A 22625-nucleotide genomic window follows, 5' to 3' on the forward strand; every position below is an offset into this window, starting at 1 on the left:
CCGTCCCCTCCTCCCGTTTGTCAGTGCGCACGCACACAAGAGGCTGGACATTCTGACTGACTGATCATGGCCTGCGCACAGCTACCCAGACCGTCCTCGACCCTCGCCGACTAGGCAAGCAGAACTCTGGTTTCTCAGACGATGACATCGCCGACATAGTATGTCTCCTCCTACCAATCTCCGAAGGTGCTCGCGCCGAGCTGCGCGAAATGGCCCTGCGGACGTCCATGCATGTGGTCGATGCAGATGATGCCGCGCACCCAGACCTGCAGCCCCCCGAGGGCTTGAGCCACTTGCCATACCTCGTCGGCGAGCAGGCTATCATTCTCCGCCTCTCCGCCCAGGTCAAACACCCTCTTCTGGGCTTTGCCTTTGGCCGGAACTCCTCGACCTGCGACATCTACTTTGCCAACGACCCTCGCCGGAGACTGAGCAACATACACTTTCGGATCTATTTCAACGAGTATGGTGTGCTCATGCTGGAGGACTCGTCCATGAACGGCACAGTAGTCGACGGGGCCATGTTGAAGGGCAAGGAGGGAAACAAGGCAAAGCCAGACCAGGAGAAACTGCCCAAGCGGAGAACACTCAACCCAGGCTCCCAGATCGTCATACTTATGGCCGACCGCCAGGATGACCTCCACTTCATGGTTCAGGTCCCACGTCGTGAGGGCGACTATGAAGAAATGTACAGGAGGAACTTGACCCGGTACATGAAGCGCCTCCAGCAGCTCCGGGCAGAGCAGGGGGACGGAGACGCGAGCAAGACCATCACTCCTGGGCCCTCAGGACATGTAAGTCAACGCGGGTTGTCTTTGGGTCTATGCCGGACTAACCACTACCACCTCCAGGTCGATTTGTTTCCTGTGGATGAGACAACGAGAAGAATAACCCCACGTGGCAACCGCCGACCTATGTTACTTGACGATCAGACACAAGACGCAGACGAAGTGCAAGGACTGCCCAGGGAGTGGAATGGGTCTGGCAAATACAACAGAGTGGGTCGCATAGGCAAGGGAGCCTTTGCCACGGTCTACATGGTGACCGCCAAATTCGATGGCAGACCGTATGCTGCCAAGGAGCTCGACAAGAGAAGGTTCATGAAGAACGGAGTGCTTGACCAGAAGGTGGAAAATGAGATGAAGATCATGCAGAAGGCCAAGCATGTAAGCCTCACCTCCATTAACCCACCCTTCTTGCGCCGGCCCTTGATCGCTGACAAGACACCAGCCCAATATTGTTGAGTACGTGGAGCACCTGGATTGGGACAACCGCCTCTTGATCATCATTATGGAGTACGTACCACAAGGTGACCTGGGCAGCCTCGTTGGCGACAACCAACCTCTGCTTGAAGGGATTGTTCAGCAGATGACAAGCCAGCTGCTCAGCGCGCTGGCGTATCTGCATGCCAACAACATCACTCATCGTGATGTCAAGCCAGACAACATCCTCGTGCAGTCTTTGCAACCATTCGTCGTCAAGCTCACGGATTTTGGTCTGTCCAAGATGGTGGATACTGAGCAGACCTTTCTGAAGACGTTTTGCGGTACTCTGTTGTACTGCGCCCCCGAAGTCTACAACGAATTCGCCGAGTACGATGAGTATGGCCACAGGTTTCCCAGGAACAGGACACGACGAAGGCCGACTGGTCAAAGATACGACCATGCCATTGACATCTGGTCCCTGGGCGGCGTTCTCTTCTACGCACTCACTGGGCAGCCTCCTTTTCCCGCTAAGAACGGTATCAGCTACACTGAACTCCTCCACCAGATCATGACGAAGCGGCTGAACACGCAACCTCTCACCCAAATGAGCATCACGTCAGACGGCATTGACTTCTTGTTGCGGATGCTCCAGAGGCGGCCAGAGCAGCGTGCGACAATCGAGGAGCTCCGAACCCACAATTGGCTCGAGGGCACAAGCTTCTCACAGGAAGAGCCTGCAGCTGGCGGGTCACAAGATGAGGAGATCGATGTTGAGCTTGGGAAAGAGGCGTCGCAGCTGAGTCTTGACGACAAACTCGCCCTTGAGAATGGCGTTCCCGAGGAGCAGGAGACTGACGTGGAGGAGGATCTGGCCCTGGAACAATTTGGCGACGACAAAGTTCAGGTTGTTGATTTCGACCGCTACGAGTCTCAGAAGGAGAACTACACATTCGATCAGAAACCACAGCAGCCTCAAAAGCTGTTCGGTGAAGTGTCCGACGTTGGCGATTCTGGTGCGCTTCCATCAAACCGTCTCAATCTCCCCTCTCAAACCGCCGACCCAGAGGGGACACAGCTTTTCCACACCGTGATCAAGGACAGCTTTGGATCGGAAGTCTCGACGCCGCGTCAACCCAGGAAATCACAACAAAACACACGCGGCGCCCTACCACCAGCGCTCACCCAGAGTCAATACTCCGTGACCCAGTCCATCATCGAATTGAACAATCTGACGTTCGATGCGGAATCGCAGGATCTTGGAGGGGCCGAGTCGCAGCTGGAGAACCTTAACATGAAGTCTCTTGCTCCCTCTCATGGCAATCTCACCAGCTTCAACACAAGCAAGCGAAAAACGTCTGTCGACACGAGCGACGAGTTTGAGAGCACCCCGAAAGCCAGGCCAGCGGTCAAGAGACTTAGATCGGAGAGTGTCTTTGATGCGATGAGCTACGATGAAGAAGCAGAACAAAATCTCTATGCTCAGGTCCCGCCCCTGTCGCGGATCAATTCCAACCGACAGATTGACAAGCCGGTGCACAAGTCTACGTATTGGAACGCTCGAGACAGCAAGAGCTGGCATCTGTATTATCCAGAAATGACTCAACTTCAACATGATGCGTTCGCATCCGCAGCAAAAGCCAGAGGCGAATCTTTTGCACCCGGGAAGTCCCCATTGTGGGACTTGGCCATGAAGCATTTCCCACCATCGCTTTCGGAATCTCAAGCACCATCGCTAGGATCTAGCCAGAACAGTACTTCAGACCTTGCCTCAAGAGCGTCAGATCGGCGGAATGACGCATCAGGACTGGTGGACTTGGGTGACATAATGCCTCCAGATTATAGCACCCTCTCACTGGCACATGCGGACCCGCCTCTCAACAGGGTTGTGGCGCTGCTAGAGTCAGCAGAAGGATCCGTCGTGTCTGGGGTCTCGATCCTCATCAACTCGGCCATGGTCTCATGGGGCAGGGCGGAGGACAACACTCATACTTACACACCTAAGACGGAGCCCAAGGTACCAAAGTACGGCCTCAAGATCATGCTTTGGAAGACTGGCTATGAGCCCTCGAAAGACCTCCAGCCATGGAATTCTGCCGGCGACGATTTCCACTTCTATATATCGACGAAAGCAACGTATGGCCTGCAGATCAACAGAACCGTCCTTCCGTCCCACGACCCGAAGGCTCCACGTGGACCATGTCGGCACTGGATTCGCCTTCATGATGGTGACGTGGTGGTATTCTGGGGCACTGGGAACAGAGATGACAACACCAAAGCCAAACTTGTGTTCCGTTGCGAATGGGGTGGCTCTTCGAGACCGAGAGACCCCGCCTTGCCCGCGCAGCTTGTTCCTGCGGAGATTGCCGACTGCCTGGACCTATCGTGTCGCAAGGCAGAAGAGCGCGCTAGCAAGTTGCTAGAGTACGATCTAAGGCTGCAAGAGGCCGCCTACGATACTGCTGAGCGGCAGAAGAACATAGAACGTGAGCGACTGCACTCGCAGAACTTCGAGGTCAAGAGACTTGAAGCCTGCCGAAATTTAGCCATGAGGGCCAGCGGGAAGAGCTCACCTGCTTCCACGGAGCAGCTTATGACTCCGACCCCTGCTCCACCAAATATGATGGGATATACCAACCCATTGATGATACGGAAGAAGAGCGCACCGACTCTCAAGCACGCTTCGTCGACCGTGGACGCACGAGCATTGCAGACGATGGTCGAGGAGTGAAATACCCAATGGAATGGGACACGACCGATTTTACAAATCACACGCGCTCACACATGATAACGCCTCCAGCATTTCGGGAGCGGAACAGAGGCACCCAAAGGGTATTGTTGCTTTGTTTCTATTCTTTCTTTTCGCATATGAGTTCTCTTCCACCCCAACAAGAGACGAGGAGCAAAGGTCAGACGTGCTTAGAGAAAAGAAAAAATAAGACAAAAAACATGGGGGTGGATTGCGGCGTTTTCGATACCTCGATATTTGGCTGAACGAACTTGGAGTATTGTGTTTCCCATAGGGTTCATGGCGCATAGGGATGCCATGTCCTAAAGGAGATTTTCGGCAACAGCTTGTGTTTTGAGTATTGGTAGCTATGGCGAGAGCGAACATGTCACGAAAGCACTGTTGGGCATTGGCTCAGGAGCGACTTTTACTCAGAAAGATGAAAGTAAATATACTTATGCTATATAAAACGATCGCGGTGAGCTTTTGGGCCGCTATGCCATTAGTCAGAGGCTTTGCACTACGTTCTTAGTACTTGGTATAGTACTGAGTACTTTGTATCACGGGACTTCGCTCCATCGGAACTGCTTAGTCACGCGCCAGCTTGACGTTGGGCCGGAGACGCGACGCGCTCCACACCTGCGCCTTCCCCCCCTACCCAAACACCAAGAAGGCAAAACATCGGTTACTAATAAGATAGTTTGCCTGCCTGCTTGCCTGCCTGCCTGCCCACCTTGGACATCGTTTTGCGACTGCGTCCTATGAGACTGGCAACTCGCCCTCTTTCAGCAAATGTTTTCTTCTGACAACAAACCTAGCAACAATGCCCTGAATCTTCTGACCCATCGTCCCTATGACTCGAAACAATCTCGCAAGCAACCTTGCATGGTTCCTGTCCAATACCCAGCTCTCCAGACCAACCGGACCTGAGCTCCCTGCCGTCTACGACGCCTTCGACATCTCGAGGAGCTTTAACTCGGAGTCTTCGCAATCTGCCTCGGGGCGGTTGAACACAGGCGGCGACCGGTGGCAGCCAGACGCGTCTCGCCCGACATCAACAAGCCGAAGCACACACGATTTGACTGACGAAATCCAACTAGCCACTGATGACGAGCCTTCCGCTGGGAACGAGGAGGATCGACTGGATCGCGATACAGCTGGGAGGTCCGCAGGAATGGCGAGGTTGACGACAAAGCCTACGAGGAAACCCTCTCTCATGTCGAAGCAGGAGCGACTCCCCACACAATCCACTACAGGGGTCGGGAAGCTACAACAGGCATACAGCGCATCACTCAGCAAGCAAGACCCTGCTGAAGACACCACCTCGCTCCAGCCCAACAGCTCTGGAAGGGGCCGTACACCGTCATGGATCTCGAGGCCCGGTGGGCCAGCACGTCGAGAATTAACACCAGATATACCCGAGGATATGGACGTCGACCTGCACGACCTTACGAGGGCACGGAGCTTGGACCCTGACGCTACCGACTCAACAGACTACGCTTTTGGAACCCCCAAGCTGCTGTGGACGGAGGAACATGCTTGGAGGCCTGATCCACCGCCATCACGTGGCAAGAAGAGGAAGAGTAGCGAGATGTGTGGAACACCCTCCAAGCCAGAATCATCGTCGAGATCGAAGGCCAGACAGTGGATCAAGGAGGAAGATGAGGATGACTTCCCAAACATCGCGGATCTCGTGCCCGATGATCTGATGACCCCGGCTATGTTGAAGCGCCGCAATGCCCCGTCGTCTCCGGTCCACCAGAGTCCTCACAAGCTGCGCATGCCTGCCTCGGACACGACCGTTCTCTCACAGCGGACGGTCATGCAGACAATCAGCACCACCGAGACAACCATTCACCGAATCACTGGTGTCGACCGGACGCCGAGTCGGAGTAGCTCTCAGGCCACATTCAAAGTCGATTCGCCTCTAGGGAAGGGAAAGGGCCGGATGCCGCCGCCTCCACAGCTGACCTCTGAATCTAAGGTCGCCAGTCCGAGACGTTCTCCTCAATATCAACACTCCCCAAGTGCTGTAGCCCTGGGCGATGACTTTATGCCGGAAGAGAGCGTATTTGAAGCACAAAGCGCGGATTCTAGGCCCACCCGGACGTTGAGACGCTCAGATGTGATCATAGACTCCGACGATGACTTTGGGGATTTCGAAACGCCTCCTTCTCGCAAAGTCTCGGACATTTCCTTCGTCACTGCAGCGAATGCAAGCGTATCTGGGTCACGAAGGAAGCGCAACAGGTCCGCAACATCAGACGACGGTCCAACGAGGTCTACGGTTGAGACGCCGTCCAAGAGGCGGGCGGAACTTTTTGAGCCACAACACTCTGCGAAGAGAAACAGCCCCCAGAAATTCGATGCTATTCACCCGATCGATGGGGATGACAAGGCGCAGAGACCAGAGACTGACGGATCACAAAGAAGTCCGAGCTTGGAGTCTGAAGGCGAAACCCTCATCATGGACTTGTTCAGGCAGCAACCTCATGTCTTGGATTTTCTCAACAGGATAAATTCGAGGAATCTGTCCCAAAACTCGGCCGCTTACGCAAGAGCACTGCGTGAGTCCTGGCCGCCAGAGCGCAAGGCTCAAGTCAAACGAGAGAAACAACCCTTGCTGCAGCGGAAACAAGCCATCACCGAGGCCAAGGCCGCTCATGAAGCTTACACTCAACTTGATGCGAAGCGCGAAGAACTTGTAGCCCAGATCACCATGGCTTACGATGCTGATGAAGACATTGAGGAGGCTGAAGCTCATCTCGAGAACTTGAGTCAGGAGATTGCCATGAGTGAGGGCGTGTTGAAAAAGGCGCTGGTGGCCGCCGGCGTCAAAGCGGACTTGTTCACTGATCTTCCGGACCCACCTGCGCAGCTTTCTAGCAAGCACCAATTGGCTGCCTCAGTCGCTCAGCCAGTCAGCCAAAGCTATCCTCTGTCGATGCCGACTATCATACCTGAATGTGCTTCACAAAGTTTCGATCAACCTCAGGGAGGGTCACGGCCATCATCACGCGTGGTGAGTTATGAGCAGCCACTGGATTCTGCTAGGCATGACGCGCCAACTTCATATGGTGCGGGAATGAAGTCGTCAAGAATGGCGGGAATTGCCGAGGCCAGGAGCTCAGCGAAGCCTTCATTGCGCGCACCTGTTCAGGATCACGAGATTGAGGACCTATTTGGTGATGACGACGACGACGATATCTGGGGGCAGCCGGATGTCTTCCAGCCTACATCCCGCATACGATCTATTCCGAGACCTATTGCATCCGTGAAACCCAGGAGCCCAATCAACTCGAAAGCGCGACGCCAGGACAATTTCAGTGACTATGGTGATGGCGAGGAGGATCTGGCAGCGATGATGGCAATTGCTGAAGAGGCTGAGGACTTTCAGCAGCAGAACACGTCTCACAGCAATCGCCGAGCAAGAGCAGTTCTCTCAGACGCGTCTGGCAATGCGGCTCCCGTCGCGAGGTTTAAGGCTGCCGCCCCGAAGACTGTGAGACCAATACCGAAGCTCAAGATCCCTGCAGAGCTGATGCAGCACCCATGGTCAAACGATGTCCTCCAGGCATTCAAGGACAGGTTCAGACTGGAAGGCTTCAGAACCAACCAACTCGAGGCTATCAACGCGACGTTAGCTGGTCAGGATGCCTTTGTTCTCATGCCAACCGGCGGTGGCAAATCATTGTGCTACCAGCTGCCTGCGGTTGTCAATAGTGGAATGACTCAGGGTGTCACCGTTGTGGTCACCCCTCTGCTCAGTCTGATGCAAGATCAGATTGACCACCTGACTGCCCGAGGGATCATTGCCAAGTCCTTCAAAGGCGATACGAAGGAGGCCGAGAAGAAGGAAATACTGCAGATGTTTAAGAGGCAGCCGAATCCCGAGCATTATGTCCAACTTCTATACGTCACACCCGAGATGATCAACAAGAGCACGAACTTGCTACAAGGACTCAGTGATCTCCACAGAAAAAACAAGTTTGCTCGTCTAGTCATTGACGAAGCACATTGTGTAAGTCAATGGGGCCACGATTTCAGGCCAGACTACAAAGAGCTCGGACAGATTCACACACAGTTTCAAGGCGTTCCGATCATAGCTCTTACTGCTACAGCGACGAATAACGTCATCGTCGATGTGAAACACAATCTTCACATGGAGCAGTGCAAGGTGTTTTCTCAAAGCTTCAACCGCCCAAATCTCTATTATGAGGTCCGGTCGAAGGAAACTCAGACTGTGGACAAAATTGCTCACCTCATCAACGAGAAGTATCGGAATATGACTGGGATTGTGTATACGCTTGCTCGGAAGCAGACGGAGCAGATTGCCGAAAAACTTCGAGCCCACGGTGTTAACGCAGAACACTATCATGCGTCAATGCCAGCAGAAGACAAGACCAGAGTTCAACGGTCGTGGCAAAACGGACACATCAAAGTGGTTGTTGCTACTATTGCTTTCGGCATGGGTATTGACAAACCTGACGTGCGCTTCGTTATACACCAATACCTTCCCAAGAGCTTAGAGGGGTACTACCAGGAGACCGGTCGCGCTGGTCGAGACGGGCTGCGGTCAGACTGCTACCTCTTTTTCAGCTACGGAGACATCCGCCAGCTGCGGACTTTTATCGACGATTCAGGTGGCAGCGATGCACAGAAACATCGACAGCATGAGATGCTCAACCGAGTGATCATGTTCTGCCAAAACCAGCGTGACTGTCGTCGAAGTCAGCTCCTGCACTACTTTGGCGAGACTCTCTCCGAAGAGCAGTGTGGCAAAACCTGCGACAATTGCAAGAACGGAGGCCACTTCGAGGTAGTGGATCGGACCGAATACGCTCAAGCTGTCTTGCAAGCCGTCATGTGTCACGCTCGGTTGACCATGCCCCAGTGTACGGATATGCTTTTGGGCAAGAGGAAGCCAGAGCAGGACAAAGGCCCGCAGCACGTCTATGGCATTGCCAAGGGCTTGACGAAGTATGAGATCAATCGGATCATCACCGAATTGGCCTTGCAGAATGGGTTGGGCGAACATAACTCAATCCCCAATGGCCGTGGGCCTCCCATTCGATACCTTATTGTGAGAGCCCCGACAGCCCATCTTCCATGTCTTCCACTAACATCTCTCTGCAGGCTGGAGAACAAGCGGCCAGCTTCTTGAGTGGTAATCGTCGGCTAAAATTAGTCGTTCGGCAAGGCGGTGATAAGAAAACCGCAGCCAAAGCGACTAAGAAGAAGACCACGAAGACGACTAAGAAGAAGTCTGTAGGGGAGGAGATCAGGCCAGCATCAACGTGTATCTCCTCGCCAATCCGCGGAGATGCTCGCAAAACGAAAAAGGGCAAGTCTGTCGCGAGCTTTTTCGATCAAGAGGCGATCGCGGAAGACGACGACGACGATGCCATGGATTCGTGGACTGCTGGTCAAACTAATGGTTACCAGGCAGATGGCTTCGTCGTGGCAGATGACGAGGACGAGGAGGATTATTTTGATCCTCCTGTCCCTCGAGCACCACGCCAAGCTAGACAGCAAACACTGAACGCACTTGCTCTGTCAACGTCCAGAATGGCAGCCTCAGAACCAGTCGATGATATGCAGGACTTACTCATCCCAAACTTTATGCAAGAGGCAAAGTCGCTCGAGGAAGAGACACGCAACAGTCGAGGTCTTCGCCGAATACTGTTCACCGAAGCACAGATGATGCAGATGATAATCAATTGGACCGACAATCTCGAGAAGATGCGCCGAATACCAGGCATTGATGTTGGCAAAGTCGACAAGTACGGCGTCCGCTTCCTACCTCTGATCAAAAAATACCACGACAATTATCTTAGCTTGCACGGGACAAATGACGACTCGATGGCTACGATACCAGCGACAGCTGGGCCGTCTACAGGCAGAAGCGGGCCACCACAGCCATCAGGAGATGTCATCGATCTCCTCTCAGACGACGATGACGACGATGACTATGAGGACCCGGGCGTCCCGTCCAAATACTTTGGTGCGAAAGGCCACAACGACCCTATCCAATCACAGCTCGAGAGCTGGCAGGAGCGCTTCGCGGCGACGCCGCAGGTCGAGGAGCCGGAGTCTCGCGGTCGCAGTACTTCGAGAAAGGGCACGAAGAGCACCGGTGGCGGCAGGAGACCTCACTATCGCAAAGAGAGAGGTGGTAGCCGCAGCGGAAACAGGTCTTACGGCGTGTCAAAGCGCAAAAGCTCGACAGCTCCAGCTGGCTCGAACCGCAGATCCAGTGCGGGCAGTGCGAGAGGTGGCGCTGGCAGGAGCACGGGTTCTACCACGAAAAGAGGCAGCAGCGGCATCGCAGCCATGCCATATTGAGCGGCATCAATCGCGGGAGTCTATCCTGGTGGGAAGAGGGTAAATGATGTTTGGGGTTGGGAGGTATGACAATGACTAGAGAAAGAGCTTCACGGCCTTTGACGCTTCAATTTGCATCGATATTACTTTAGCAGCTGAATCACAGAAGTGAATGTGACCATGTCCAAGATCACTGTAAGGGTCTACAGAACCTTGGGCGCGATAACTGTTCAAGCCAAAAGTCTCCCCAAGGAAACAACGCTTTACAATTCAGATCTTGGCTGTGCAGCCAAAAAAATTTTTTCTTTTTTTTCTCTTTTTTTTTCGTTCTTTCTTTCCTTTTCTTGGAGAAAAAAATAAAGGTGTAGGGAACATGGACCCCCAGGGCCACTGAGAGCCTTCAAGTCGCTCATCCTGGTGTGTCTTTGTGGGGACATGCTGCTCCTGCACAGTACAAACTCAAGGTACGTGGCCCATACGGACGGACCGGCACTCGGCAAGGCTGAACCGGAGAGCCGAGAAGCTCATTGGCCGCCTTGTGTAATTGAAACGGTTGGCGGGGGGGCTTTAATTACCGACAGAACAGAAACGTAATACCACGAGCCTTCTAGAAGTCTCGGGTCCCCGAGGAAGGGCGAGATTGGCGATCGATCATCTTGTTATTTTTTCCCTTCTTTTGATCATCATCACCGTGTTGCCCGTCCGGGCAGGCACAGCTGGCAGTGATGAGATTAAGAAGGGTTCTTCTGCCCACAATGCTGCCTCCTGGGGGTGCAATCGGGATAGCGGGCTGCCTGGATTGCCGTGAGTCACAGCTGGCTGCCCTAGGAGACTGTGGATGGACTTGGTCTCGTCCTGCCATATGCGTAGCCTGAGCTGAACAGAACCAAGCAGGTCCAGTTCGGAAGAGGTAGGTAGGCAGGTCTTGGAGCCTGACGTTCACCCGACAACAGCCTGTAAGACCAAGAACCGAGGAGATTAGCCGGAGAGGCCGGGAAGGATACGATTTTTGGGCGTCCTTTACAGCATGCCAGGCAGCTGGGGGGGGGAGGGACCGCACGCGATCGAGGAAAGAAACGGACGGATGCATGGGCCCATGTCTCCCGCGGCTTGGGGGTGCGCCACGAGTCCACTCTCGCTGGGGAGGAAAAAGAAGAAGAGAAAGTCAACGTTCAATACAGCGCGCTCAATACAAAAACGGGGTAGCCGAATCGATCAATTAGTCACGTTGGTAACCTGACGGACGGAGCTTGTACATACAGTATACGTACTATGGTAGTACGTTATGCTACTATGTTTGTATGTGTGTGGGCTTGTGTTGGCCTGGTCTCAGGTGATGAGGCCAGGGGTTTCATGAGTGGGAAATGACTTCAAACATGACATGGAGGATCCACTGGGGGAAGGGTCGCAGTGGCCGGCGAGGACCAATCCCAGAGCTCTGGATCGCAGGCCCTACCCCTGTAGGAAAACAACCCCTCCTTGTGCCTCCACTGTGCTAGTGCTGCAAGTGTAGTGTATTGGACTCTGTACAGTACTGCAGCAAGCCTTCTTTGCTGGCCTCTTCCCCCCCCCCCCCAAACTTACTGGACCATGCACACCATGCAATGTAGCTGCGAACACGTCCAGGCTCCACCCTCGCTTCGTCTCACGACCAATTTGCTGCATCTCGCGTTTACTGTGGTCTGCCCTCTCTTTGTCTCTACTTTTTTTCTCTTCTTTGTCTGTCTTGGTTTCTGTCCCTTTTCCTATCTCTCTCTTTTTTTTTTATAATATCACTCTAGAAAAGCAGAGCCGATCACTGATCAATCGGGTAGACAAGATCGATTGTTTCGATACCCGCACGGTCTTGTTGTTTGTCTGTTGCTGGGCGGAAACCCTTAGGCCCCTTTTTTTTCTATTTACTTTCTTCCGGGCCCTGGACTCTTTTTTTTAAGCTCTTCGCGTGAGGGGGGCTATTGGATGTACATTCCAGAGTTTCACTTAGTCACGCAGCTGCACAACGACCTTTTCCCGAGATTGTCACGAAAGAACAAGTGGCAAAGCTTGCCCCTCTCCATCCTACCAATCTCCTTCCTTGCGTCCTCGAAACCTATTCGATTCACAGCCTTTATCTTCACGTCTCTTTTGCTGTGAACATTAGCGTTGCTTGCTTCCTGATCTGCAACACCGAGATCCCTCCTCGACCTCGTCCTCTTCCTTATCCTCCTGCTGCCGCTGCTGCCAACACAATCAATCCTCGATTCCTCGCTCGACATGGCTGCCTTCCAGCACAACCGGTCTCACACTCCTCCTCCTGACTTCAAGCCCATGGCTGCCCTGAGCGCAGACCTGGCAGACCTCGAGATATCACCACGATCCATCTCGGTCGCCTCCACTACCTCACACGGCTCGGCAACCACCCACGCCTCCCTCGGCAGCGACTCGTCCGGCTCCAGCCGTCACTCATCCGCGAGCTTCCTCGCCGCCGCTAGAAATCCTATCCACCTGGCTCCCACGAGCAATGTGCGGCACTCGACTGGAAACTATGGAGACAAACCGGTACCGAGGAGGAGAGGTTACATGAGGCCGACGGGCACAGATTTCGCCGCCTCGGCGAGGAGCAGGGAGAGTGTCATGAGCCTAGGCAGCATCACACACCTGCAGTACTACTTTGCCAGAACGGGACTGCTGGACGGGAAAGGTGCACAGCTGGCTCGGAAGACCAGGATGCAGAAGGCCCAGACTCTGGACTTTAGCAGCTTGGGCTCGTTTGATTTCGCCTCGGCCTCTGGCAACGCACCCAAGATCGTGACCACATCAGACAACGACTCTGCCTACGGAGCTAGCCCTGATACAGGCGGATTTGGAGGCATGACGGACAGCCCAGTGGCCGAGGAACCGGATGAGGACCAATTCGACTACGACGAGTGGGACGAGCCGGACCCCAACATGCTCCCGCCCACGGCGAGCACATACAAGCACTCTGAGAAGCCCATAGCGAAGCCGCCGTCCATCAGACAGCTCAAGGCCGATCTCAGGACCGCCCTGACCATGGCCCGCGAGGCCGTCGACTATGCGAAAAACAACAGGGTGAACCCCTACGAGGGAGGGGCGGCACGTGCTCGGCAGGATTCCATCGTCTCGGTGACCTCCCTGACGGAGTCGCCCACGCCTCCCTCACACGCCCGACAGCTGTCCAGGGCCACCATCTCGGCGCCAGGCTGGTTCGAGGTCCAGGGCATGCACGTCCTCGACGTCATGACCCTGGCCATCCGCGCGGCCAAGGTCTACTACACGTCTCACGACGCGCCGGACCGGCTGGACTCCATCAAGCCGGAAAAGGAGCTCCGCAAGGAGCTGTTCAACGTCATGGAGATGCTGAAGCGCATGGCGACCCGGGACTTCCAGGGCGGCATGCGCGACGACGAGGTGCAGATTATGGAAGAGTGGATCGCGGGGCTCTTCAAGATGCTCAAGGACGAAGAGGAAATCGAGATGGCCGAGGCCGAGGAGCGGGCGTCCTGGGGATGGCTCAACGATGCGGACTGGCCGGCCGGCACTGAGGTGCAGCGCGAGTACGCCTTCATCGTCAGCATGCTCGATGGGGCCGAGAACACGACCAAGGCGCCCGCGCCCGACGGCAGCACGATGCAGGTGCCCGCCCTCCCCAGCTGGACGCCCATCGACCGGTCCAGGCCTCTCGAGGGACAGGACCTCCCGACGCCCTTCCTCGCGTCCCTGCAGAATGGCCTGCGTCTGGTGCAGCTGCACAACGCGGCGGTGCGTAAGTCACGCCGCCGCTTCGGTATGATCGGCACGTTCCACACGGACACGCAGAAGCCCTACCGGGCGGCGGACAACATCCGGTACTGGGCCAAGGCGGCCGAGCTGCGATGGGAGGTGACGGGCCTCAAGGTCGACGCGCTGGGCATTGTGTACAACAGTAAGCCCGAGGCGTGGCTCGAGTTCGAGGACGCTGTGCTCCGGTGGTGCAAGCACGTCCGTGAGGAGATCACTGCAGACCTCGGGAGGCCACCGACAAGGGTGGGCCCGCCCGAGTGGCTGCCCAAGAAGAAGCTCGACACGCCGGAGCCACTGGTCGAGGAGTAAGATGGCAAGATCTCTCGGCATCTCCTCCATCAATAACATCGGCTTATTCTCGCTCTTCCTGCTCGACACCCTTCTTCTTTACTTTTCGCCTCGGCATGCAACGACATATACATATTTAATACACCACACAATATTGGGAACAACACAAACAAAATCACAAAAACAAAAGAAAGGCACCAGAAATTTCTAAAAAGGATGCGTCTGGCCAATGACCACCATCCCAAGATGAGAGGAGGAAAGGGACACAACTTTTTTGGACGTCAGATCATGTTGCCATGGTAATTATCATCTCTACAACCCCCCGGAAATCGGACTCGACCGCGGGGCCCTTTACATTCGCTGCACATAGTTGCTTAATCTTTGACGACCTTTTCTTTCTTCTCTTTCTCTTACGACAAAAGAAGCGGGCAGGCCATCTTCGGAAATGTGGCCGGCGAGTTTATGACGAGAGACAGGCAGCTTTTGGGGAAGGAGAAGGATGGTTGCTCAGCTACCTACCTTACTCTTCTCTTTTCTCCATTCAACATCACCACCATCGTTGCTGCGCGCGTACGCGAGATTGCATAGCGGATACTGTTTTGTATTTTTATCTTTTTTTTTAGTTGACTTTGGTCAGAGTTTTCTTTTTCTTTTTCCGATTTCTTTTTCGGTTTATTCATGGACGGACAGGGTGAAAAGAGGCGAGAGGAAAGGAGGTTTTGGGGTAGTAGGGGCAAAGATTGGCAATATCACCATCAACCATTCTCGTTTTCGACAATTTTGCTCTTTTCTTCTTTCTTGTTTTGGTTTCCTTGTCCCGAATTGTTGTCATGTCGAGACAGGATGGCACTTGAGAATAGCTTGATATACCCCCCCCCCAGCACAAAAGAATTTGACAAATATTGAGATGGAAATTATGATATGCCATTCAAACATGGATAAGCTGAAGTTCATCATCATCAATGTCTATCTAGTTGGACGTTGCAGCTTTTTCCTCCTTTTTTTTCTTTCTTTCTCTTTTTGGTCTCTATCTGGCTTGGGAGGAATCATTTGTTTGGATAGGAGGGCGGGCAACCACCCAGATAGGGAACGGAACGTATCTGCAAGTATTACATGCCCCGGGGGTTTGAGCCAGGAGGACTCAATAGACTGCCCAAAGAGGAGGTGAGCTGTCACATTTTGATTGCGCTTTCATTTGGGTTGCCTTTTCTTCTTCTTCTTCTTCTTCTTCTTCTTCTCTTTCTTCTTCTACACTACAGTGAGGAGTAGCAAGTATCACGGTCATGCAAAGCGCCAGACTTGTTGTAGTATCCTGTAGTAGGGCACATACTGGCTCGAAGCGTAGTGGAACCGTAGCGCTGTGACCAGAAACCCGTCCGTGTTCCCTGTAATGCGAGGGAACCAGTGTGTGCTACGCTGTGCTATGCTCCTCTACCCACTATTCGAGTGGGCGAGTCGTCGGCCCCTGCGAACACGAAGAAAGAGAAGAAGGGGAAAAAAAAACAGATGGGGTGAAAGGGAACTGGGCACCAAGAGCGGAGCCTTTTTCTCACGTGGCGAGATTGCAGGAAATGAGGCTCGGCGGACGGGCTTTGGAGAGAAAGGCTGGGCGTCGTGTGTGTGTGTGTGTGTGTGTGTGTCACGGTTGGAGAGAGCCCTGGCGCTTCAAAGAGCTCGGTCAGTAGCCATGTTGTGCTATAATAGTGAACCGTGCATTCAGCCTCTGGTGATGTTGCTATTGACTTGGATAAATAGCCTTTGCAGAAGTGTGGTTATGAGGTCATTCATAGCGGTGATGTCGATTGTGTTATGTTGCTAGGCGGAGCAGGTAGAAAGAGAGAGGCCAGCGAGGTGTCCCTGCTGTCGGATCTGCGGGAGAAACAATGTATGTACCATACATAGTACATCACATACTTGTTACTTACAAGGTGGGACTGCGACGGCTAGGTAGGACGGGAGATGGGGGGTGGGGCCTGTTCGTCTGGGGGCAGATTGACCAATCAGGGACTGGGAATAGCTGCTATAATTACCACATTGGGTGGGTTCGTTCCGTGGCGGGACCCTTGTTTCGACTCCATTCAAATCTGAGCGGATTCACACTCTCATCTCAAAGGAATTACTACGGTAATACGATGAGGAATGAAGCAGCACAGGCGAAAGTTGTCTATAATCTTTATTTCTTTCTTTTCCTTCTTCCGTGGGGTGATTTGATTTGGCATGCTTTGAGCTAGCTTGCTGGTCGCTGAGGTGATTGATCGATTGGTGAGGTCGCCTCAGTCTCGGACAGTTCATTGGTTCGAGCACAGTGTCGTTGCTGTGCTGTGTGGGGTGTGGCTGGACCCTTGGCTGGCTCCTTCTTTCGCGACTCGCAACACGGGTGAGACCCTTACGTATTATGTATGGGAACGACGAGGCAACCAGAAGACAGAGAGAATAAAACAAAATAAACTAAAACTTTACCCGAAACTTGACACTTGGGCAAGGCCAAGTTTCACCAAAAGGGTGCCATCTCCCACCCCTTTTGGTTCCACCTGGTCTTGGTGGTATCTGTCCATTGTATCTATGCCCTTCCTGTGTGTGTCTCTCTCTTTCTCTCTCTCTCACTGTCTTTTTTCTGAGGAGAGATTGATTGGTTCTTTTCATTACCGGTCAGTCCGTGTGTTTTTTGGTCGTTGGGTGCAATTTAGTGCAGCGACTTGACTTTAGTTGAGGCACTGACTGAGCACACATCCGATCTTCATTTCTGGGCGTGGCTGGTTCGTCGCCCAATGAACGACCCTTTGCCCGTTCTGGAACGTGGCAAGCTGCTACTGCTCTGCAACAATATTACATTATTACATGGCGTAGCACATTTGGATGCAACAACAGCAATGGCAACCTCGCCCGTGCTCATTTAAACTACCCACGAGGTTCATTTCCATGGTCTTGGTCGCTTTCCAAGGTTCTTTCCTGCTGCACCCTGGCTCTGTCTTTCTCTGGGTCATCATTTCTCCAGTTGGCTTTACCTCATCAACAGACAGCGCGACTCACTCGGGCTCGACCTCGACTCCCGCCTTGCCTCACCTCACCTCAGCTCACCTCAGGCCCCAAGATTCTGACTCCTTTGATACGCCTACTTACTTGATCAATTGTCGAGCAACAACGGGCGACCACGCGTCAACCTCGTTCGGCTCGATACTCTCTCTACCGCCATAATATTGCGAGGCGACTGTGGGCCCCCTAGGCCTGGCGGAGCTACCGGCAGCAATCAGAGCTCCGTCCACAATCTGCTGCACTTGCACCCGCCTCCCTCGACACCGCGACGAGACGGGAAGAAAACAAAGCACGCAAGCTTACACGAACGAGATAGACGAGTCGAGAGACGTAACATTTAGGGAACAAAACAGCCAGCCTCACACAACCACTGCGGGCATGTAGGAAACGACTGCAGTAGGAGGATCAGGAATCTCGGCCAACTCTGCAGCCCGAGATTCGCGCACTCATCCACACCCACACCCATCCCTGGCGCTGCATAGACGACTACCTGAACCTTGGGCCTGGGACATACACACACACACACACACACACAAATACATACAGCCTGCAGCGTCTCAACCTTTTCTTATTTCTTCCTGTCGCTGTCAGATTTGCCGTCACTCACGTCGCAATGATGCTCGGCCCTCTCGCCAGCCCAACCGAGGGCATTCTCCCTGGAACAGGTTACGATGACGGCAACACACGACCAGCCCTCCTGCGATTGTCATCACAGACCACCACCAACACCAGCCCTACTCTACAACAGCCAGAGGCTCCGCAGGGCGCTGCAGCTGTTGCGGGTACTGCTGCTGCTGCCCAACCACGGGCGACAACTAGACGAGACGCACATCCGACGCCAGCCAATGGCGACGCGAAGCACGGAAATCCCACTCCCACTCCCACCACTGACCTGCTGCAGCAGGAAGAAGACCTCTCGTGGCTGGGGTGCTTCATAGAAGACGGTACCGAGACGGCCTCCAGCGTTCCCGCCCCCGATTTTGATGCTTCTGTCCCTGTCGCTAGTGCGGTGCCGCTGCAGCAAAGTCCCCCCAAAAATTCCACCACCACCACCACCCAAGAACTTGGTCGTCATACCCCAAACATTATCAACAACAGCAACACTACCATTGACGCTAACGGCGACGATAACAACAACAACAAGACCAACAAATCTAACAGCTACAACAGCCTCAGGATCAACCTTTTCAACAATAACAACGACGACGACAATACCAACAGAATACTGCGTCCACAGCAACAACAGCGTGCCAACCAGCTTGCTGACCCTCCAAGCCTCGTCCCAAATCAAAACCAGCAACAGCAGCACCAGACCCGAAAGCTCTCGCCCGGTCTTGCTGCGCGTCTCAAAGCACTTGGCCTCGGCGCCTCCAAAAAGCTGTCGCAGGTGTCCCACGGGAACGACCGCGTGGGCAAGCTATCCGAAGAGCAGATCCGCCAGATTGAAGAGTCACACCAGCGACACCTGGGCAATCTCGTCATAGAGCGCCGGGGGAAGCCCTGGAAGGGCATCGTGCGAATCCCATCCAAGACGAGCCTCAAGTCGATGAGGTCGAGCAAGGACGCAGACGCCGACGCCATCACCCCTGAAGACGTCGACATTCCTACCATCCAGATCCTCGATAGCCCCGGCGCCGACGACCGCCCCGAGCTGCTACACGAGCACGAGCTCGGACCCTCCGCAGCAGCAGCAGCAGCCGTCGCTCTCGACATGGACACAAACAAGTACCGTCTGCCCGATCACAGCAACGGCAATGGCACAAAGGTCACACTGGACACGCGGAAGGAACACATTGAGCGCGACACGAGGCTCCCACCGTCGCCCGAGCAGTCGCCCCCGCCCGTCCCCGCCAAGGACACCCCGCCACTGCCCGCCCAGCCCTTCAGCCCAGAGAGCAGCATCTTCAACCCCCTCGGGCTGCAGCGCACAGGCTCCATCTACACCATCTCGCGTGCCTCGTTCGCCAACCAGCTGGCCCAGCTGACCTCGCTGCAGCTCCCGGATGCCGAGTCGCTGGCAGGTAAGGTCGCCGCGATTCCTACCGCCCAGGCTGCCGTCAAGGCCCTGATTGGTGCCGCCGAGCAGATCAGGAGCTGGATCTCCAAGGCCTCCGAGGTCATCTCGGGTCTCGACAGCGACGATGATGTCGAGTGGTCGGCTGCAGGTGGGCGCGAGGGCCTCGAGGAGGTGGAGAGCGCAGCATCACGCTTTGCTGGCCTAATCGACGTCTATGTGACCGCGATCGAGGAGCTCCAGACCCGCAGCGACATCGCGAACGTGGCCACCGACGACCTGACCAAGGCCGTCACGCAGATGGAGGCCATTATGGAGGAGTGGACAACCATCCGGTCCACTCTGCGCAGCGTACGGGGCCAGGTCGAGATTGCCATGGAATGGGAGGAGCTCTGGAACGTGGTTCTCGGCGAGATCGAGACGGAGCTGGGCGAGCTGCGGCGCCTGGTTTTTGAGATGGAGGAGAGGCGCCACAGGTCAGCCATGGGCATCGCAAGCAGCAGCGATGCCGTCGACGTGGGGGACCTAAACACCATCTCCGAGGAGACACCTCCCTCCATAGCCGCTCGTGCAAAGGGGATGGCAACGGGCACAAAGCGCTTCAGCTTGACAGGAATCCCCCCTGCGAGCCCAGGATCTCCGTCCTCGAGCGGGCCCGCAGTATCGGCGGATGACTCCAGCGTCCTGGCCCTGTTTGCCAGGATGCAACCCCTCAGGGCGTCTCTGGACTTCTTGCCGATACGGCTGTCTACGTTTGAGGCCCGTGCCGACAAGTCGTTTCCTACCGCCGTGGAAGAGCTGGAGATGCGGCGCGAGGCCCTCGACGCTAGCTACAAGAAGCTCGAGAAGGACGCCGACGGCCTGCGCAAGGAGCTTGGCGAGGACCGATGGGTGCTTGTCTTCCGCGGGGCGGCCCGGCAGGCCGAGAAGATGACCGAGTCTGTCGACCGGAGCGTGGTGAGGCTGAAGGAGGCTGTCGATGCCGGCATGCACCTGACGAACCAGCCTGCCTTCCTGAAGAAGGTCGAGAGCTACGAGGGCAAGAAGATGCACTATGGACCCGCCATCGACCGCGTCCTGCTCATCATCGAACGGGGTGTCAAGGACCGCCTCACGGTGAACGGCGAGATCCTGAGGCTGCACACCGAGATGCAGGCGAAATGGGACGATCTGAAAAACCAGATCAAGGAGACGGACATGGTACTGGATGAGCTTCATACCGACAGGCAGGGGGCGCACCTGCGGGACTCCATCTCGAGCATGCTCTCCAACGACATATCGTCTGTCGCCGGCAGCGGTCTTGAGACCCCCCACACCTCGCCCCCCTCGTCTGTCATCATGTCGGGGCTGGGTGTCGGCACGAGAACGCCAGCCACACGCGCTCGTCGCTCGTCCAGCAGCGTCAGCAGCCACGTGCCACAGCCAGCTCGGCGGTCCATATCGGCCAACACACCCGTCATCGCCCGCAAGCCTGTGCCGAGACTGTCCACCTATGGTGGCGGCGGCGCGTCGACTCCAAGCCGTGGAACCTCTGCCACCCCTACTGCGAACCGGCCTGGTGGCAGCATACCACGGCCGGCATCCACCCTGGCGCACCGGCCGAGGTGGAACGGCTCGACAAACACGTCGACTCTCGACACCGGTCACAACTTCAAGCCTCTGAACCTCAGCACGCCAAGCCCCTTTTCGAAAGTCAGGGCCGCAGATACGCCAGTCCGTTCGCACTCCTCACTCGCTGCCCCGATGGCCGGCTCTAGGTTACCCACGCGCAGGGCCATCTCGCCTTCCCCCGCCCCAGAGTCCCCCGCGAGACCCGTCAGCAAGCTCCACCTGCCCGCGGCACGCCAGGGCCCTTCTGCCCGGCGACCATCACTGCAGCCGCCCACAAACACTGAACTGGGCATGGCCCCACGCCCAGCAACTTCTCTGGCTACCACGTCGCGAAGAAGTAGCCTGCTGCCGACACCAAAATTCAGGAGGGAGATCACAGAAGGCGGCCGCGCAAGCCCCTTGCCCAGCGCCAGCGCCCTGGGTTCGAGACTCGGGCTCACTAGAGGGAATAGTGTGTCTACGAGTGACAAGCCAAAAGACCGACCTCGATGGCGATGAGTGTGTGTGTGTGTGAGAGAGAGAGAGAGAGAGAGAGAGAGAGAGAGGCTGCGCTCGATATAGAAAGCCTCAGCTTCTCCTCTCCCCTTGTCCTAGCTGCATTCGAGGGGGAAAAAAAGCCTTTCTTTCTGCTCTAACCTTTTTCTTCTTCTTCTTCTTCTTCTTCGCCATCTCCGACACCCTTTTTTGTTGTTTCCAGCACGGCGTTTTCAGGTGCAAGCATCTTACATACGAGCGGGTCGTGCGGCAAGTTGTGTTCGAGATGTCTTCGTCTCTATACGGAATCAAAGCTTTTGAGCAAGCTTCTTCTCGGTGCTCGGAATGGTTCCAATGAGATGACCAGATGACGGGCAGATGAAGCCAGCTCTATCCTGGAACTTCACACCTCCATCTCTTTGCTGAAGTCTTCTGCATTCTATACCCCGGCGTTATGTATGAATTTATATCAGGACGGAATTGCACATTTGATTGGAGCACAGGTTGATACCACATAAAAATATAGCAGGAGATTCATTTTAACTACTTTGGCTACAGTTCCCTTGTGTCCAATCTTGTTTGCGGTCAACCATGATACATAGCTGTCCGTGATGTGTCGAGGAGCCGAAAGTGTCATGTGGTGGGAGTTGGGGCGTCTCTGGACATTTGAGTGCATTCTCGGGCAATTCAGGTTCTTGACGTAAACATACGAATCACGCAGGAAGCAGAAAGAGTCCGACCTCACATTGGATGGTCCAGGCCGCGTGCCTTGTGTGTGCGTATGAACAGGACACATGATGGAATGGGTGGTGCGGCAAGGGAAGATCATGTCTCGGCCGAAAAGATACAGTCTCTTTCTCTCTTTCTCATACGTTGCTTGTCATACGTTGCTTGTAGGAAGAGGAGACTGAGCTGGGCATTGGAACCCCCTCTCCCCTCCTCTTCTTCATATCTCTCTCTCTCTCCCTACTCGAGACGACGTTGCTACGTTCCAAGACCGGATAGGCTGCCGGCGCAAGGGTTACATCTAGTGGCCGCATGTTTTGGTTTGTGTGAAGGAGGTAGAGACACGGAGGTCAGGTAGGTAGGGAACTCATGCTATCAAGGACGGCTTGTAGGTTAGCACGGTGGAGATGGGACGGGATGAGAGCTCCAGGCGGATGAATCCACG

General features: G+C 54.9%; 3 protein-coding genes across 3 annotated transcripts; all 3 read left to right on the top strand.

The window, feature by feature from the left end:
* Positions 1-80: 80 nt before the first annotated feature.
* On the top strand, positions 81-3933 carry M406DRAFT_46303 (uncharacterized protein; the record flags this gene model as incomplete). Its single annotated transcript, XM_040924299.1, has 4 exons — positions 81-794; positions 852-1166; positions 1231-1975; positions 2048-3933. Coding segments are annotated over 4 exons (3660 nt in total), but the record flags the coding sequence as incomplete, so codon positions are not given.
* A 3538-nt stretch (positions 3934-7471) lies between these two features.
* M406DRAFT_265118 (ATP-dependent DNA helicase) lies at positions 7472-9094 on the top strand (the record flags this gene model as incomplete). The annotated part of the gene is made up of 1 exon (XM_040917712.1): positions 7472-9094. One exon carries the CDS (start codon positions 7472-7474, stop codon positions 9092-9094), a length of 1623 nt encoding a protein of 540 aa, XP_040773435.1.
* Positions 9095-12561: 3467 nt separating this feature from the next.
* M406DRAFT_341681 (uncharacterized protein) lies at positions 12562-14343 on the top strand (the record flags this gene model as incomplete). Its single annotated transcript, XM_040921692.1, has 1 exon — positions 12562-14343. The coding sequence occupies one exon, from the start codon at positions 12562-12564 to the stop codon at positions 14341-14343; it is 1782 nt and encodes a 593-aa protein (XP_040773436.1).
* Positions 14344-22625: the final 8282 nt, after the last annotated feature.

The sequence above is a fragment of the Cryphonectria parasitica genome (genome assembly GCF_011745365.1).
Source record: "Cryphonectria parasitica EP155 unplaced genomic scaffold M406scaffold_7, whole genome shotgun sequence".
Classification (NCBI taxonomy): domain Eukaryota; kingdom Fungi; phylum Ascomycota; class Sordariomycetes; order Diaporthales; family Cryphonectriaceae; genus Cryphonectria; species Cryphonectria parasitica.